We start from the raw sequence: 17,982 nt of genomic DNA on the forward strand, positions 1-17,982 counted from the left end.
TCAGGATGGGCTGAATCCAGGATTACGCTCCCTCGGCTTTCCCTCAAAGCTCAGGAAGCCCCTCCTAGCTCCATTCTTCTTTGAGCTTTCCATCCAACCAGTCCTAGAGCCGGTGATCCTTTTAAACGCTCTAAGCGTCGCCGCTCCAAGACTTCCCCTTTAAAAGACTTCCCCTTTAAAACGGTCTTCCCCTTTAAGATTCACAGCTCCTTCCGTCACGCTGCGTCGCAGCCTTAAGGCCCCGCCCCTACAAGCAGCTTTCCGCAGGGCAGAGAAGGCTGTGCGGTCGCCACGGCCCCTTTAAGCCCGAGCCCCGCCCCTGGCCTCCCACCCCCTCCTCTCCCCTCCCTCTTCAGCCCGCACCAGGTGCCCCGGCCGGTCTTGTGGCGCGGCGCGCTACGGTGAGCGCAGGGTCCCGAGGGGCCGCGCGGAAGCGTTCCGGTCTTCCCTAGTCCTCGCGGGTCCCGGGGGCGGAGCTGGAGCTGCGACTGGGGCGGGGGAAATGGGTGGTCCGGAGCGCAGGAGGGGTGGGCCGGGACCCGCCGAATGGGGGGAGGGGCTCAGGTGACTTGGGAAGGAATGGCTCCCCGCGGAGCTCGCCGGACGACAGGGGGTTTGGGGGGACAGGGCTTACGCTCTGGCGGGGTTCCCACTCTTTCTTGCCCGTCCAGTGCCCCGGTAAAGCCCAACTGCGGAATTGTCCCCCTTAGTCCCTTGGGGCCCAGGCCCCTTTGTGGGGGGCGGCTGCCGGCCGGTGCCGCCGCCTGCGACCGCAGTCGTGGAGGCCTCTGGAGAGGCCCAGGCTGAAAGCTGTGGCCTTTGAGGGGGGCGGCAGGAGAGCATCGGCCCCCTCTCGGACTCCTGGCAGAGGTGGGGGCCATAGCAAAAGGTACAGGGGTGGAGGGTGGCGAGTGGCTAACAACCTGGGACAGAAGTCCGCCCGCCTCCCCCCAGATTTGGGCAGAGTTGTGGAGTGGGAAAGGATCTGGCAACGGGACCTCAGTTCCAAACCTTCACTACCCATCAGTGAGCTGGCGGTCACCATGGCAATGCGGGAGCTGGTGGAGGCCGAATGCGGGGGTGCCAACCCGCTCATGAAGCTGGCCGGGCACTTCACCCAGGACAAGGCCTTTCGGCAGGAGGGGTTGAGGCCTGGCCCTTGGCCCCCAGGAACCCCAGCGTCTGAGGCGGTGAGTGTTCTTGAGGTAGAAAACTGGAGTGGTGGCCTGGGATGGAGGGGCCAGATGAACACTTTGGGATAACTGCTTTTTCTGTTGTGTTGCAGGTTAATAGTAGTTATTACTTAATGAGTGTTTACTTAACACTGTACTGAGCATTGTACATCTTTATACAGCTGAAGGCAGTCATTTTGTAGGTGAAGAAACGGGCTCAGTGAAGTTTTGTGACTTGCCAAACAAAGGTCACTCTAAATGCTAGAGCTGGAATTTTAACTCCTGTTTAACTGAGTTGCTTGTGTGGATTTCATTACTGTACCATATTGCTTCCCTTTCTTTTCTGTCTTAGGTCTCTAAGCCTTTGGGAGTAGCTTCTGAAGATGAGGTAAACATACCAGTCTCTTCTGCCCCATTTTTGTTTTGCCCATTGTGTTTTTACTTTAAATGTGGCTCATTGATATTTCACTCTTTGGAGCTTCCTGACCAAATGAGATTTGCCTTATTTCTTCTCCTGCTTGTTTTTAAAAATGTATTCTTTGAGATTTCCAAATCTGTAGTTTCTGTGTTTCCCTTTCCTTGTATTTGATGTTAGTGTCTCCTGGTCATTGGGCCGTGAGTTCATCATCTTTTTCCCGGCAGCTGGTGGCTGAATTTCTCCAGGACCAGAATGCACCACTTGTATCCCGTGCCCCTCAGACCTTCAAAATGGATGACCTCCTGGCAGAAATGCAGGAGATTGAACAGTCAAACTTCCGCCAGGCACCCCAGAGAGGTGGGTCTAGAGTCTGGTGGGAGGGCAGATCACCATTTTCTGTGCAGACAGGACCAAGGGGGTTCCATATTTGGATGCTGCAGGCACTGGGGAACTGAGATGCAGAAGGAGACAAAAGGGACAAAGTGTTTTCATGTGCGCTCAGGGTTCCTGAGGCATGATAGAATGATATGCATTTCTTTTCTTTCTTTTTTTTTTTCTTCTTAGTTCTCTCTCTTTCTTTTAAGCTCCTGGTGTGGCAGACTTGGCCTTGTCTGAGAACTGGGCCCAGGAGTTTCTTGCAGCTGGAGATGCTGTAGATGTAACTCAGGATTATAATGAGACCGACTGGTCCCAAGAATTCATCTCTGAAGTTACAGGTGAGGTTTGTCATGGGTAAACCTAAAGTGGTTCATATGGGGTAAAGTTCTGTTCCCCCAGCTCAATCTTAGGATATAGAGCAATTTCTTCTATGGCTTTTCTGGACTCTTGACTCATTTCTCTAGGGCACTGAATCTAATTTCCCTTAGGTGATAATAGGGAGTTATTGAAACTTACATGAAAGAGGGGATTGGGTCTGAACTGGATAAGAGATTTTGGAGATGATATTTATGTATCTCTTTTTTTTTTTTTTTTTTAAGATCTATTTATTTCTTTATTAGACAGAGACAGCCAGTGAGAGAGGGAACACAAGCAGGGGGAGTGGGAGAGGAAGAAGCAGGCTCCCAGTGGAGGAGCCCGATGTGGGGCTCGATCCCAGAACGCCGGGATCACGCCCTGAGCCAAAGGCAGACGCTTAACGACTGCGCTACCCAGGCGCCCCGATATTTATGTATCTCTTTATATCTTTATATAAAGACAGAATGGGAGAGAGGATGAGGAGAACACGAGGAGTTAGGTACTTCTTTGTTATCTGGAACTTTATTGTAGTTTGGTGGTGAGGATTCACAGATTAGATGGATGGCAATGTCGCCCAGGAAGAAATACTAAGCATAGCCAGTGGGATTCTGGTATTAAGCCCTCTTGAACAGAGTTGGGGCCTTGGAAAATGGAATTGTGTTCAAGGGCCTGAAGTATGAGGTCTTAGAGGGCAAAGACCATATCCTGATGATAATAATAAATACTCATAATAATAGCCAGTGTGTACTTACCATGTTCGAGGCTTTGTTTTAAGTGCTTTCAGTGTATTATCTGTTTAATCCCCACGAGAATTCTTGAGGTAGCTACTGTTTTTATTCCCAGCACATAGATAAGAAAACAGGCTTTGAGATTAAGTGATTTGCCCAAGGTGATACAGTTTTATAAGTGGTGGAGTTGGGGGATTTCACTCTGGGATTGAATGATTCCAGACCCTGTGTGGGCTGAACCATGGTGCTCTACTGCCAGGCCTGCACCCGAAGCTCTTCAGGGTCCCAGCCTAGTTCTCCGTCTTTGAGAATGTCCGTGCTCATCCTGTCCTTTGGGATTGATTCTTCTCCTCCAAACCTGTCTGATTAGGGGCATGCGGGAATGGCATTCTCTTTAACTTTCTTCTTCCTCATTGCTTTCAAAGAGAAGCATTTGTTAGCCTTTTTCCAGTTTAAGAAATTAAGAATAACAAGAGCTACAAATGGAGAAATTTACAAAGATTCTAAACTCTCAGGGCATTCCCATCGCCATAGATCTTGAACATTCCTGAGATCATTAATGGCACCTAATTGTTTTCTTCCGCCATCATTTTTATTCTCTAAAATAGGGCTTTCTGTTTCTAGGGTAGAACCCCAAATCTAACAACTAAAACTCATCTTTAATAAAAGATGTTGATCTCTTTTATCATGACTCCCTTTCCCACCCTTAAGTTGGAGTTTAAGGTAGAACAATAGATATTCTTTGTTTCATTAATAGTACTTTGTACTTTATAATCTTCAATTCATTTGGTCTTCACAGTTATATTTACCTTGTAGGTATTCCTTCCCCATTTTATAGATAAGGAGACTGAGATTTGGAAAGGTTAAGTACTTTGTTCAAAGTCACTCAGTAACAGAGAGGACATTCAGACTCCTGTCTTTCTGACTTGAGGCTTCATACTTAGAGCCATTATGCTATCATTGAGAATCTTCTTCGGGGAGTCTGCCTCAAGTGAAAATCTGAGTTGTAACAAACACCCTCCACCAGACAAACTCAGTTTTTCATACAAACCATAGACTTAAATGCCATCTCTTTATTGTAGAGAGACTTCTTTTGTAATGTGTGGGCATCTGTCATTTTTGGTAACTCAGGGAAGAAAAAGTCATTGCTACTATAAGCATTGAGATTGATGAGATTTTTGTTATAATTACTGAAATTGCTTGCAATCAGTGAACTCTTCCTTAACCTTTAGGTGGAAAACAACTTTAGAAAAATCTGTTGGACGTCTCTTACTTGTAAAGTCGTCTTTGGGAGATTTCTTCTGTTTCATACATTCTTTCGGGACAGTGCCTGCTTCATGGAGGTGGGGAGATGGAGAGCTGGAAAGGGAACTTGAGCTATTTGGGGTCTGCCTTTACAAAAATGCCAAATGTAGTAGTATATTGCTTTATATGTACCGGACCTTCAGTATTTATTGAGCAAATGAATTGAGATTTGGGAGAAAGCTAAAGGAAATTAATTTTGCAGTAATTCATTTTTTATTATCCTCATAGTGTTTGTGGCTGCTAGTGTTAATTGATGATATAGGTTACCTATTACTTTATGGATAAGTAGACTTCAAAATGAAAGGAGGTTATATTTAAATCCTTATTATCTTCAAATCACTGTTGTTAAGTTTCTGGACTCAAGTTTAAAAGGAGCCTTGACAGTTCATTTTTTTTGTTTTTTGTTTTAATGTTTTATTTGGAAGTAATGATAGTTTCACTGGAAGTTGCCAAAAAGTGTAGAGGAAAGTTCTGTGTATCTTTCTCGCTGTTTTCCCCAGTGGTAATATTTTGCATAACTGTTAGTAATGTACAGTAGCAAAGTCAGGCAAGTCCATTGGTATAGTCCACAGAGTTTATTAAATTGCACCAGTTTTACATGCCTCTGTGTGTGTGTTTATGGTTTCATGCCGTTTTATCGTGTGTGTAGATTTGTGTAACTACCACCACAATCGAGTTACAGAATTATTCCGTCACTACATGAAGCTCATTTTTGAGTCTGCCATATTTCTTGATGCAATCCATTCCCCCACCTCTGCCCCTAAATCTCCTGGGCCAAATAATTCTCCATCTTGTGACTCAGCTGTAGGGATGAAATACGTTTTTAAGGGGTTTGAGTGTAGACAGCCTCAGCTAACGTGGTGTGTGCGAGGTTCCAGCGGTAATCATGAGAGAGAAGCCTGCGCGTTCCTAGGAGAAGCGGTAGGCAGCAGTAGCAAATGAGGAGTGGCAGTATTTCTCCCCTGATGGCCGCAGAGAAGGCTGTGGAAGAAAAGGAGTAACAATCTCGTTGCGATGTTTTCTACTTTCGGTACAGGTTTGCTGTGAGCAGACAGTCATGATAATAATAACTAACACTTGTTACTCCGTGCTTTCTATATGCATCATCTCACTTGGTCTTTACAACAGTCCCTATGAGGTAGCTATTATTATCTCTGTTTTATAGATAAGGAAAGGGAAACTTAAGGGTTAAGTACCTTGCACAGTGAATAAATGGTGGTGTTGGTATTCGAGTGCCCAGTAGGCTGATCTGGAACCTACATTCTTTACCATTGGGTTATTTAGCAAATAGTTCTGAGTTTTTGATTTTGGAGCTTGGGCTAGATGTGCCAAGGAACACAATGAGAAACTAAGTAAGAGAACATTGTGCATTGGATATTTGGTATCTAGATTGTTGGTTCTAATTCTACTAATTTATGTGACCTGGGGTAGTCCCTTCCAGTCTGTAGGTCTTTATTGTTTCAATTTCAGGTATCCAAGTGGATCTGATTTTCTGTGAGAATTTTTTGAAAAATAGCATGAAGACCAAAGAGAATTCTTTTCATCATTTCATTTTGACTCCTTCTGACAGGTTCCCAATGCCAGAAAATTCTGAGGTTTGTGGTTAGTGTGGCCAAATACCAGGTTACGGCTGTTTGAGGATGATTTTTCTCACCTCTGGGGTTTTTTTTTCTAATCTGCCTCATGTCTCTTTTAAAGTCCACATGGCTTTGTATTTTTTCCATTGCTTCTTGTCCTTGAAAGGAGCATTTCACAGAAACAGTATGCTCTATAATTTGAGGAGCACTGCGACCAGAGTATGTTTCTGCAAAATCCTCTAGTTGAGAGGAAGGATTGACTGGAGAGTAAGGAGAAAGGGTGTCTAGTTTTAACAGAATGGGACAAAGGGACCAGGAGGCATTGTAAGGTTTACTTAAGTATCAAGTATTTCCTTACTAGGTCTCCACTCTTGAGCCAACAGTCTAGTTGGGGCAAAGGAAAGAGAAATGTTGTCTGTAAGAACTAGTGAGGGCATCTGGATAAAAACGTTGAGCGTCCTTGACGTTAAGAGATCGAATGATCAAAAAAAAGTCATCAGCCACATCTTTTATTATATTAGTAATATTTATTATTTATAATTAGGTATATTTTGAGAGTCTGGATCTTTTTTTTTTTTTTTCAGATTTTGACATTACTTTCTCAGATTTGTGTTGACTTTGTTGAAATTGTTCAGGCAGGGGCGCCTGGGTGGCACAGCGGTTAAGTGTCTGCCTTCGGCTCAGGGCGTGATCCCAGCGTTACGGGATCGAGCCCCACATCAGGCTCTTCCACTATGAGCCTGCTTCTTCCTCTCCCACTCCCCCTGCTTGTGTTCCCTCTCTCGCTGGCTGTCTCTATCTCTGTCGAATAAATAAATAAAATCTTTAAAAAAAAAAAAAAAAAAAGAAATTGTTCAGGCAAAGTCTCGGTAAATAGGATAGACAGTTCTGTTATATATTTAATATTGAGGGGATGAATCTGCCTTGTCAGTGTTAAAAGCACTGACAGATCTTTAAACTGGGGACAGAGACAGGATGGGCACTTCAGTGTTGATGTGGAAAGGTATGAAGGCAGAGCAGAGGGAAAACGGCACGTCCTGCCTTCTCTGTGTTTTACTCATTCTTTTGGGCACTTTTGAACAATGTCTTAATGCTTTTGTTTTGTTTTAGTTTGGGGTTTTTTTTCCTGCCCCAGAATAGTACAGGACAAAGTCAGAGGTGGAGAAAGAGTTTAGCGCCCTCATTCGATCTGTCACCTTGGTATGTTTATTATGATGTTGTGGTGGCACCCTTTGTCACTAGAGCTTCTGAGACAATTTCTAGTATTACACTTAAAAACATAGCCCTCAAAATGAATCGAAAGTGACAAGTCAGACTAGTGTTTCTTCCTGGGGGAGAGGCAGTCTGAGGGAGCCTGTGAGAGAGCTGTCAACCTGTGTCTTGATCTGGGTGGTGGTGATTGAGTGTATTCGTGGGTAGAAGTAAATAAAGCGGCAGACTTAAGTTTGGTACACTGCACGTACTTTCATGTTTGCATGTTACATCTCAGTGAAAAAACTGAACAGACATCCAATGGGAGGAGTGGACCAATGTATTTTTAAATTCTAGCCCAGCATTCTGCTTCTCAGATTCTCTAGGTAGTTATATTAAGATGAAATATAATTGCAATTGTTTTCTTGGGAGAGGGTGAACTCTGTTGATGGAGAACGGACCAGAGGTTTGGTTAAGAGGCAGGGGCTCTTCTGTTCTCCCTTAGCTCCTTACCAGTTGCCTGCAGTACCTTTGAGGAAGGTGGAGGCCCTGAGTGCCTGCTGTTTCTTATTGAAGTCTCTGGCACTTCAAGCAGAAGGGTTTGGTCCATACTCCTTCCCTGCGTCTCCTCATTTGTTTTCTTGTTTCCAGCTCCGTAAACTTCCACCCCAGGCCCCTTGGGAGTGGGTTGCATATTGAGAATTCGGTAGTGTTTTCTTTTGACCAGGAGTCTCTGAGGGATTCAGTAGGATCTCATCTGCTTTGGCTTGGATAAGAGGGTCAGTTGTACTCTCCCTTTCCCTGATCCTCACTGAGCCCTGTGTGATTTCTCCACCTCTGCTCCTTGCAGATCCTTTGTCTGTGTCCCCTGCCCGCTGGGCTGAGGAATATCTGGAACAGTCAGAGGAGAAGCTGTGGCTGGGAGAGCCTGAGGGAACAGCAACCACGGATCGCTGGTGAGTCTAGCTACTTCTTTCTGGATGGATCCCTGTGAAAGGAGTACTAGATAGTTTTCCCAGCCTCCCTCACTTTCTCCATCCACATTCTCAAACTGACTTGCAGCCCCCTCATTTTCTGTGGTAAGGTTCTCGCTTATGTTATTACCCCTAGAAATTTGTCTCAGATATAATTGAGTTAAGGATTCTAAATGTCCTAACCGGAAGTTCGTAACTTTACCTTATGCACCCTGTTCCCTCTTTACTTTGGAGGCTGCTACTGTATTCCTTCTCTCTATAAACAGAGGTTTGGGAATGGGAAAGATAAAAGAATGTAATTAGTGCTTTGCCACTTCCGTGCAAGTGTCCTTTTTTAATGTGAATTGGAATTTGTAGGTCCTCAGTGAGAGAGCAGAGTCTTTCCCTCCTCCCCTTTCCCCCCTCCCCCAGGTACTGTGATTGCCATGGGCTGGGAGTATGGAATAGTGTGGGGAAGGTGGTGGTAGACTAGTGTGTGGAACGAGTGTGTCCTTCCCTTTCCTTCCAGGTATGATGAATATCATCCTGAGGAGGACCTGCAGCACACAGCCAGTGACTTTGTGGCCAAGGTGGATGACCCCAAATTGGCCAACTCCGAGGTGAGCCACATCCCACTGCTGCTTTGCCCAGCAGAGCTGGTCTTGGAAGTCAAGAATCTAGCTTCTCTTACCCCAGTTTAAAGAGAAGGAAATAAGATCTGAAGTCTGTTCCTTCCTGTCTGGAGAACAGAGACTTAGGTTCCTGCTTCTTCCTTCCAATATTCTTTCCCTCATTTCCTTGCATACTAACCCTTTCGCTTTTCTGTGTCTTCACAAATCTTTAAGGCCAGAAATCCCTTTCTTTTTGCTCTTGACATTTTTCAGGGTCTTTAGCAAATCTCGTCTGCAGCTAGAGATGGTCAGGGGGAGGGGTAAGTGCAGGCTTCTCTTGGGCATGGTTGAGAGTGCACACCTGAAAGTCCTCTCCCAAGTGGCCTATGTGTGTCTCTGTGCCCCAGTTCCTGAAATTCGTGCGGCAGATTGGCGAGGGGCAGGTGTCCCTGGAGTCCGGTGCAGGGTCGGGCCGAGCTCAGGCAGAACAGTGGGCAGCAGAGTTTATACAGCAGCAGGTAGGACGTCGTCACTTCCTAGTCCCACTTCAGAGCCGGCTGGTGCCCCAGGCCTTGGGTTCAGTGTTCAGTGGTCCCGGACGGGGAAGGGATTTTATTGCCAGCTTGTCTTGGTAGCATCCAGGTCCTGAGTGGGTGGGAAAGAGATTCTGAGAATGTTCTCAGAAGTGTCCAGGTTGCTGGTGCTGAGTGGGTGTCACCAGAAAGTTGGTGGTGGTATGATCATCCTTCTTTGTCACAGGGTACATCTGAGGCTTGGGTTGACCAGTTCACAAGACCAGTAAACACAGCTGCCCTTGATATGGAGTTTGAACGAGCCAAGTCTGCTATAGAGGTGAGAGCAGATAGCACAGGAGCAGACACCTCAAGGGAACCCACTCCACTGGAGAGTTGGTGTTTTAATATCACAGATGATGAACATTGTATGCCATAGTGTTCTTGGACCTGCTGTGTCAGAACTGCTGGGGGCAGGATGGGTAACTGTCAAAAATGCAGATCCCAGGGCATCACCTCCCACCGCAGAATCAGAATCTGGGGGTAGCATCTAGGGATCTGCATTTAAAAAAACTCTTCAGAGGCTCTTGGACGCTTTGAAAGTTAAGATTTACTGCCTTAGGGAATCCATCCTAGTGACGCTGAGGGTGGGGTGGGGCGAACATGATGGATCTCCTTTTCTACCTGCCTTCCCTTCCTTACAGTCTGATGTCGATTTCTGGGACAAGTTACAGGCAGAGTTGGAGGAGATGGCGAAACGGGACGCTGAGGCTCACCCCTGGCTTTCTGACTATGATGACCTCACGTCTGCTTCCTACGATAAGGTAAGAACTCGGTTCTCAGATTGCAGGGTTTCCTTGTTGTGTTGTTTCTCCTCTAATCCTGAATTTGAAGGGTACTTACTTTCAAGTAATTACTTCCTTGGGCCCCTTTCTATGAAAGGAAGTCTGAATCATTCCCTTGTCCCACTCTTCTTCAGTAATTGAGGGTAATGCTTTATTCCTAGGACATACAGATTAATAATAATAGACTGTCCTTGTCAAATAACGATAAGACGGTGACATAATACCTGTGACAGATTTGCACACGATGCATTCAGAACACAGATGAAGGAGCGCTGCTTTGGAGGTTGATTGAGAACATTTTTGAGGAGATCGGTAACTCCTTTGGTAGAGAGTGGTAATTGGTAGACTGTCTCTCTGTCTCTACACCTTAATACCTATTTACTTTTTTTAACTCACAAATTTATCTTAAGTTTGGATCTGTTCCTCTAAGTACTGACCACTTGTGCCAATTTAGAGTGTTTGCAAAGAATTATATTAAATAAAATGTTAGGAAAATTTCCCAGTAAGTCATTGGTCAAAGATGATCTAATTTTGTATATAGCATAGACTTAGACTTAGAAGCATATGCTAATTGAGAGGTGTCACTGTAGGAAAAAAAATCTACTTTGAGGTTGTAGGGTATTTAGGGATGTGATTAATAATTGAGCTTCTGAGTTGAAGCATGAGGGGGAAGGGAGAGAATTGTTGGGTTTTGAAAGAAGCAAAACAGGAACTGAGGAGGTGAGTAGCGATACCTCTTCTCAGCTCACATGTGGTTGGGAAAGGATTCTGGGACTAAAACCAGGGCCTGAGATGTAAAGCAGGATGCTCTAGGTAGATCTTGACATCAGGGAGCTGTGTGTGTAAAGATAGGGAAGAGTGAAGTTCAAGATAACTTTGGAAAGGCTAGCATTTGAAAGCCAATGAAAAACTTAGTACTGGGAAAAATAGGATTTTGTTTACTATTGCAGCGTGATTTTTTATGAGCTATCCTGTTATATATAATAGAAAACAGCTTTCTTCTTTGATCCTGCCCTGTGTTTTGCCATAATAAGAGTTTCTTCTATAGAATTCTGAGGAGGAAGAACTCAAGGAAATACGTGGAGATAATACATTTATTAACTTGTATTAGCAACTTGGTAAGTTGCATAGGTTCTATCAACTTACAAATGGCAAATTATAAATTTTAGGTGACAATTTCTGTGCTTTTGATAAATATAGACATAGCACTGATTTTGTATGCATTTTTTACTCATGTTAATGACTTGCTAGGTGGAATAAAAATTTTTTTGAATAAAGCTTTTTTTTTTAAAGATTTTATTTATTTATTCAACAGAGATAGAAACAGCCAGCGAGAGAGGGAACACAAGCAGGGGGAGTGGGAGAGGAAGAAGCAGGCTCATAGCAGAGGAGCCCGACGTGGGGCTCGATCCCATAACGCCGGGATCACGCCCTGAGCCGAAGGCAGACGCTTAACCGCTGTGCCACCCAGGCGCCCCTTGAATAAAGTTTTTAATTCAAAACTTGAAAGTAATGTTTTTAGATTCTTGAACCCTATTTGATATCATTGATACCTTGAGATATTGCAGATTTAGGACTAGAAATATTTGCATTAATGTTCCACAGAAATGTGCTATACTTTGTTATTCACCAGTAATGAACAGTTCAGGTTTTATCTGGCTTTATGCTAACTGTTTCTGAATTATATGTCAGTAGTGCTTTTTTCTTTGTTTTTAAATGTGACTCTGACCCTGATTGTCCTATAAATTCATGGGTCTCTGAAAATACTATTTTTTACTGGATGGTCCTTAAATTTTCAAGACAGCTTAACATCTGTAGCTCAAGCAGATAGTGTATCCTTTTAGCATAAAGGAGAAGTTTCTGTGATGGGACAGACTCTTAGTAGTGATCCTGTTTCTGCCGCATGATCCTGTGAGATTTCGAAGTAGACCACACAGTGGATCAGACCTAATGACTGGCTCAGATTAGACTTTTCGGTTGCAACAGCGATCATAAGCTCATGCTGCATTCTTTGGTGGGCTGTTGAAGCTTCTTCCAGCATATTCTTGTTCCCATTTCTGCAAATATTCTAAATGTGAAAATTCCTCTCTGATCAGCAATTGATAAAATGGCAAGGAGGCTAGACAGCACAGACGAGAGGGCACGTAAAGAACCCTGTGGTTGCAGCCTGATGGCCTTGACGTATTACATTGTCTTTCCAGGATAATACCTATTTTATGAATAGTATTTTATGTTTTTTGATAGTAAGACCTGGGCGAATATTCTCATTTGATGCTCTCAATAGCTCTGAGAGGCAGGCATTAATTTCATTAAGAAATTGTGTTATAGATGACAGTGATCTCTGTTTCCCTCAGGGTGGCTTAAAACGTGGATCGATGATAGATAGGAGTTGAAGTTGAATGCGGGGGGCGGGGGCGGGTTGGTGATTTATTTAGTGGAAACCTGTAGTCTAGGGTAGGGGTCAGCAGACTGTGGCCCGCAGGTAAATCTGGCCTGCCACCTGTTTTTGCCTGGCCGGTGAGCTGATAGTGGTTTTAACATTTTTAAATGGTTAAAAAAAAAATGAAAAGTACTATTTTGTGACATGTGGAGATTAAATAAAATTCAAGTTTTGGTGTCTATAAATCAAGTTTTATTGGAACACAGTCATACTTGTTTGCTTACCTGTCTGTGGCTCCTTTCTCTCTCCAAAGGTGGAGTTGAGTAGTTGTGACAAAATATTTATTTTCTGGCCCTTTACAGAAAAGGCTTGCTGATTCCTGGTCTAGGGTCATTTTCTACCTTCAAAGTTTTCGTATTGTACAGAGATATCCCAGGCACATTACCTATTCTCAATGTGAATATACTTTTAATACAATTATTTGTAATCCATCTCCTATAACATGTCTTGTTTTTTAGACTTCCATTGTAATTATGTAATTTCTGTTCGTTATAAATAATTTACATCTGATGACTTATCATGGTTTAGAACTTGACTACGAAGATTTAAGTGTTTCCAGTTCTTTAGCAGTTCCACAGTAATAGTGAAAAAGGGCCTCTCTCATGTCCGTATTATGTATGGTTTCACTTGTATGTGTCCTTAGCTACATTGAGAAGGGCTCTGCCTGATATTTTGCGTCTTGTTTTCATTCTGGTGTGGTGTTTGTGTTGGTAACCATTTACTCCCCCAAAAGGACATTTTATTTGCTTGTCTCAAGTCATGCAGCTTACTGGTGACTCCCATTTTACCTTGTTACCTCTTCGCCTAACATGAAATACCAGCAGACAGGGCTTTGCATGTAGCATCATAATTCTTTCCTCAAATGAGAAATCCTCAGTGAGAAGAGAACAGTATCTTTCTGAAGCATTTTCTGCCGTCGGGATTTTGGGATTTAGCTTTCATTTACTATCAGGTAGAGATTAATATTAGTGAGTTTTAAGAGTGAAATTAGCGAACAACTAAAATTTTCAAAGCGCCTGAACATCCAGTCAATGCACACGGTGACTCTGTGAGCTAGGTGAGAGTGGCATCTGAGTGGTCGGGCCTCTGACTCCACATTGCATTTCCATTATTCATTTTCACACTGTTGCCGGAAAATAAGAAGTGCCCTTTGAATAGCTAAGGAGAGCTTATCTTATAAGATCTCATAAGATCTGCTTATCTTCAGCAGATCCTGTAAGAAATGTGTTCTGTCCAGTGGTGAGAATCAAGGATGTGGAAATACAGGCCTTTAAGGGCTTCCTAAAATTAGCTTATTCCCAACATAGAGCAGAGTTTGTAGACTTGCTTAGCTTTTCAGGAGCTAGCGGCATGAGCAGGATACTGAGTGGATTGACTGTAGTCGTAGATGATCTCCTTTCTAATATGGAAAATTTGCCGGCATTCAATTGAGATACCTTTCTGGAGGCCTTCAACTTCTCCACGTCTGTCTTGGTTGTCATCTCCCATTCCTGCTGCTTTGACTGTGATGGCTCTTTGTTAGGTTTTCACTTGGCTTCCTTTCCCTCCAGGGCTACCAGTTTGAGGAGGAGAACCCCCTGCGTGACCACCCCCAGCCTTTTGAGGAGGGGCTGCGGCGACTTCAGGAGGGGGACCTGCCAAATGCCGTGCTGCTCTTTGAGGCGGCCGTGCAGCAGGATCCCAAGCACATGGAAGTGAGTGACTCATTACTCGGACCTCATAGGAAAGACTGCTTCCATCAGTTTTGAGGGAAGCCCCCCAGAGTAGTGCAGATGGATTAGGGCCTGGGTGATGGCCTGGGGTGGGTAGTAAGAGTGAGACGCTGAGTGGGGGAAGCCAGAGGAAGGGAGGTTGGAAAGGTGAATGTAGGAGTAATGGAATCTGGCACCTTCTCTCTAGGCTTGGCAGTATCTGGGTACCACCCAGGCGGAGAATGAACAAGAACTGTTAGCCATCAGTGCACTGCGGAAGTGAGTACCTGAAAGGTGGGGTGAGGTGGTTCTCGGGCTCTATAAATAGCTTAGAATGATAGGGTTCCAGCCCGAGATCCTTGTCTTCTTTTTGGTCACTAGCAAGAGTGTTTTCTTGTGTGAAACTCTTCAGGTTTGGAGTGAATTGGAGATATCTGGTTCCATTCCTTCATCAGCTTTTTATTTTATATGTGGGACCCTCACTGGTTCCTTGGTTGCTAAGACATTCCCCTTCTCATATCTGTAATTTTTTTTTCAATAACTCCCATGTAGAGCGTTCCTCCGTATCTTTAATCTGAGGGAGCTGGCGGGCGAGGCCATCATGACTGCATTCCATGACTACATTTCAGTGTCACTGTGGATACCAGCTCTGCCCACCTCTGTCCAAACAGGTGTCTGGAGCTAAAGCCTGATAACCGGACAGCGCTGATGGCACTGGCTGTGAGCTTCACCAACGAGTCCTTGCAGCGACAGGCCTGTGAAACTCTGCGAGACTGGCTGCGCTACACGCCGGCCTACACCCACCTGGTCGTGCGTGGTGAAGAAGGGGCTGGGGGGCCAGGGCAGGGCCCCAGCAAGCGCATCCTGGGGTCTCTGTTGTCAGAGTGAGTGAAGGATTCATGGGGTGACAGATGGTAACCTTTTGGAAGCTGGGATGGATCGAGACTCAGGGACCTCAGAGTGGGATGGAAAACCCAGGATGCACTTGAAGGAGGTCTGCATTCTGTGGTGCAGTGCTGGGATGAAATAGAAAAACATGTTACTAAAGTGAAATTTGAGAGTAGGAGGATGACTGATAGGTTGATGAATCTTGGGATATGAGTGACTAATTAAGGAATTATTTTGGAAGGGTAGGAATATAGACACATTCATCCACCTATTTTTGTATTTTTTTTTTTCTTTCCTATTTATCCAGCTCCCTGTTTCTTGAAGTGAAAGAGCTCTTCCTGGCTGCTGTGCGCCTGGACCCTACATCCATTGACCCGGATGTGCAGTGTGGCTTGGGAGTCCTTTTCAACCTGAGTGGGGAGTATGACAAGGCGGTGGACTGTTTCACAGCTGCCCTCAGCGTTCGTCCCAATGTGAGCCTCAGGGGAGGAATAGAAATAGGACATGATTGCGTCTTATTGAAGGATCCTTTGTTGGGACCTTCGGAGTCACGGGAGCTTCTGTTCCATATACTGATTGTCTGGGGAGAATTGGGCAAAGAAGGCTGGGAGTGTAGGGTCATCTGGACTAGACGTCAGGGAGTCTGCGTGAGACGAGAGCAGTTACAGTGTGTCACGCAATGAACAGTTGAGGAGAAAGGAAGGGATAGTAACATGCGTTAGCTAAACAGAATTGTGACCCGGGGAGAAATGGGCAGAATTGGATCTGAGCCTGGCTCTTGTGTCTAACCCTTCTCCATCCCTGTTCTAGGACTATTTGCTGTGGAATAAGCTAGGGGCCACCCTGGCCAACGGAAACCAGAGTGAAGAAGCGGTAGCTGCGTACCGTCGGGCCCTTGAGCTACAGCCTGGCTATATACGGTCCCGTTACAACTTGGGCATCAGCTGCATCAACCTCGGAGCTCACCGGTGAGAACATCTATTGAGTAATTAACGAATGAGCCCTTTTCCCTGCCTTTGACCCTAGCTCCTCATCTCTGATCCTCTGACTCACCAGCCCCAGCTTTCTCCCCATGCCAGCTGACCTGCCTCCTTCCAGTAATGTTTTGCTCACCAGCTCTCATTCTTCTTCCCGACAGGGAGGCTGTGGAACACTTTTTGGAGGCCCTGAACATGCAGAGGAAAAGCCGGGGCCCTCGGGGTGAAGGGGGCGCCATGTCGGAGAATATCTGGAGCACCCTGCGTTTGGCATTGTCTATGTTAGGCCAGAGTGATGCCTATGGGGCGGCTGATGCCCGGGATCTGCCCACCCTCCTAGCTATGTTTGGCCTGCCCCAGTGACAGTGGGATGGGCTGCCCTGTGAGTGTCTGCTTGGAGGGTCCCTGCTCTGGATGTGACTCCCTCTCCCCAAATGGGCCTATTAAGGGGGTGGGCTGATGGCCGCAAGCGGCGTGGCCTCTCAGGAGCTGCCTCAATGTAGGGGTGGGTAGTCTGTGTGCTTCCTACATCGCTGTAGGCAGGTGAGCTGTGTTGTCTCTGAGTCCCTTGGTAATTCAGGGGTTGTACGTCCAGCCACAGATCTCTCTGCTCATCATGGCCTTTCTTGGTGCTGCTTTTTGGGTAGGACCCAAAGATATAGGGTAACTTGTCATCAGCTGCCATTTCTGATAGGGTCTACCACAGTTATGATGTCTGTCCTTCCCCGCACTTACCGGGAGCTGATGACAGTACAGCTTCTTGGGCAGCTGTGTGTGGCAGTTTCTTCTACTGTGCACCTCTGTGACGACCGTATCTGGGGTGGGATGTTAGGAGTTGGCCTGTTGGGTTGAAATTTTGCTTTGGCTCAGCAGAGCTGAGTTTTGATAGAGGTGCTCATAGTTCCGTTGCTCCTGGACCTCTCCTGGCCGTAGTTCAGCTTCTCTGGGTACAGTGCTGCATGCGGTACTGCTGGCATCATCACTGAGGGGTCCTTAGGAGTTGCCGGGGTCAGTTGTACAGAGAGTGTTTGTGTGTGCGGCAGGGAGATGGCGTATTTGTGGAATGAGCCTAGAAGCGACCAGATGGGGTCACATCAAGGGCTCTGTTTTGGGGTCTTTGGTGGGAGGACAGAGCAGGTGGGCTGGGGGTGTGGTGAGTGCAGCCAGCCCTCCTCTTAGAGAGGCCTGCGAGTAGGAATTGAGCTAACTCTTCTAGAAAGTTGGTTCAGAAATGACAGCCTTGCCAAATTCCTAGCAAAGAGGCAGTTAAGTGTTACCATAAGCCTTTTGTTTTACTTCTTGAAATGTTTCTAGGGGAAACCATTGAAAAATCCCTTTCCCCCATATTACCTCCACAAGGTGAAGATTGAGGGAGCAGCTTGGATTCTTCTCAGCTGTCCCCTGCATGGGAGATACACTAACCCCCAGAAATGACTGCTAAGCCTCTTGCCTTGTCTTCAGTAGCTAATGATCAGAGAGATTTTTTTTAAACTACCATGGTCCCAAGGTTCCATCCTGAAATTTATTTTTCTTTGTATGAATATGTGTAAATGATTTAAAAATAAAACTGTATGAATAAAATTTGTATGAAGAATAAATGGAACTGACATGGGTGTGAGTTCTGTTGCCAGGCTTCATGAAGTTGGGGTATGGGAGGTGGGTTGGTGTTTGGAGGATTGGTATTTAACGGTTTTCCTCTTCTCTCTTTGTCTCTCAAATTCTCATTGGTGTATTGATTATCCATCCATCCATCCATCCATCCATCCATCCATCCATCCATCCAGTAATATTGAGCACCTAATATATGCCTGGTACTGTGAATAAGATGGACAAGATCCTTGCATTCACGGAACTTAAAGTTTAGCAGGAGAGACCACTGGTTAACAATCATGCATTTTTCCTACTTGTGATAATACTCTAAAGGGAAATATGGGCTGTG

At 45.3% G+C, this 17,982-nt stretch overlaps 1 protein-coding gene across 17 annotated transcripts; it reads left to right on the top strand.

Annotated features, from left to right (window-relative positions):
- The first annotated feature begins 235 nt into the window (after nucleotides 1–235).
- PEX5 (peroxisomal biogenesis factor 5) lies at nucleotides 236–17,641 on the top strand. 17 transcript variants are annotated; one of them, XM_048216587.2, is made up of 17 exons: nucleotides 247–401; nucleotides 711–889; nucleotides 1,028–1,190; nucleotides 1,525–1,560; nucleotides 1,815–1,947; nucleotides 2,175–2,306; nucleotides 7,977–8,082; nucleotides 8,609–8,699; nucleotides 9,098–9,208; nucleotides 9,450–9,542; nucleotides 9,907–10,026; nucleotides 14,038–14,181; nucleotides 14,387–14,457; nucleotides 14,850–15,062; nucleotides 15,374–15,539; nucleotides 15,877–16,034; nucleotides 16,205–17,641. In XM_048216587.2, the coding sequence occupies exons 3-17, from the start codon at nucleotides 1,044–1,046 to the stop codon at nucleotides 16,404–16,406; spliced, it is 1,923 nt and encodes a 640-aa protein (XP_048072544.1). In that variant the 5' UTR covers nucleotides 247–401; nucleotides 711–889; nucleotides 1,028–1,043; the 3' UTR covers nucleotides 16,407–17,641. The 17 variants fall into 17 exon arrangements, with proteins under 17 accessions (XP_048072551.1, XP_044241189.1, XP_048072554.1 ...); XM_048216588.2 differs by having other exon boundaries at nucleotides 262–401; nucleotides 711–870; XM_048216591.2 differs by having other exon boundaries at nucleotides 354–401; nucleotides 711–870; nucleotides 9,931–10,026.
- The last annotated feature ends 341 nt before the right edge of the window (nucleotides 17,642–17,982 follow it).

Source organism: Ursus arctos, unplaced genomic scaffold (assembly GCF_023065955.2).
Source record: "Ursus arctos isolate Adak ecotype North America unplaced genomic scaffold, UrsArc2.0 scaffold_26, whole genome shotgun sequence".
Taxonomy (NCBI): Eukaryota; Metazoa; Chordata; class Mammalia; order Carnivora; family Ursidae; genus Ursus; species Ursus arctos.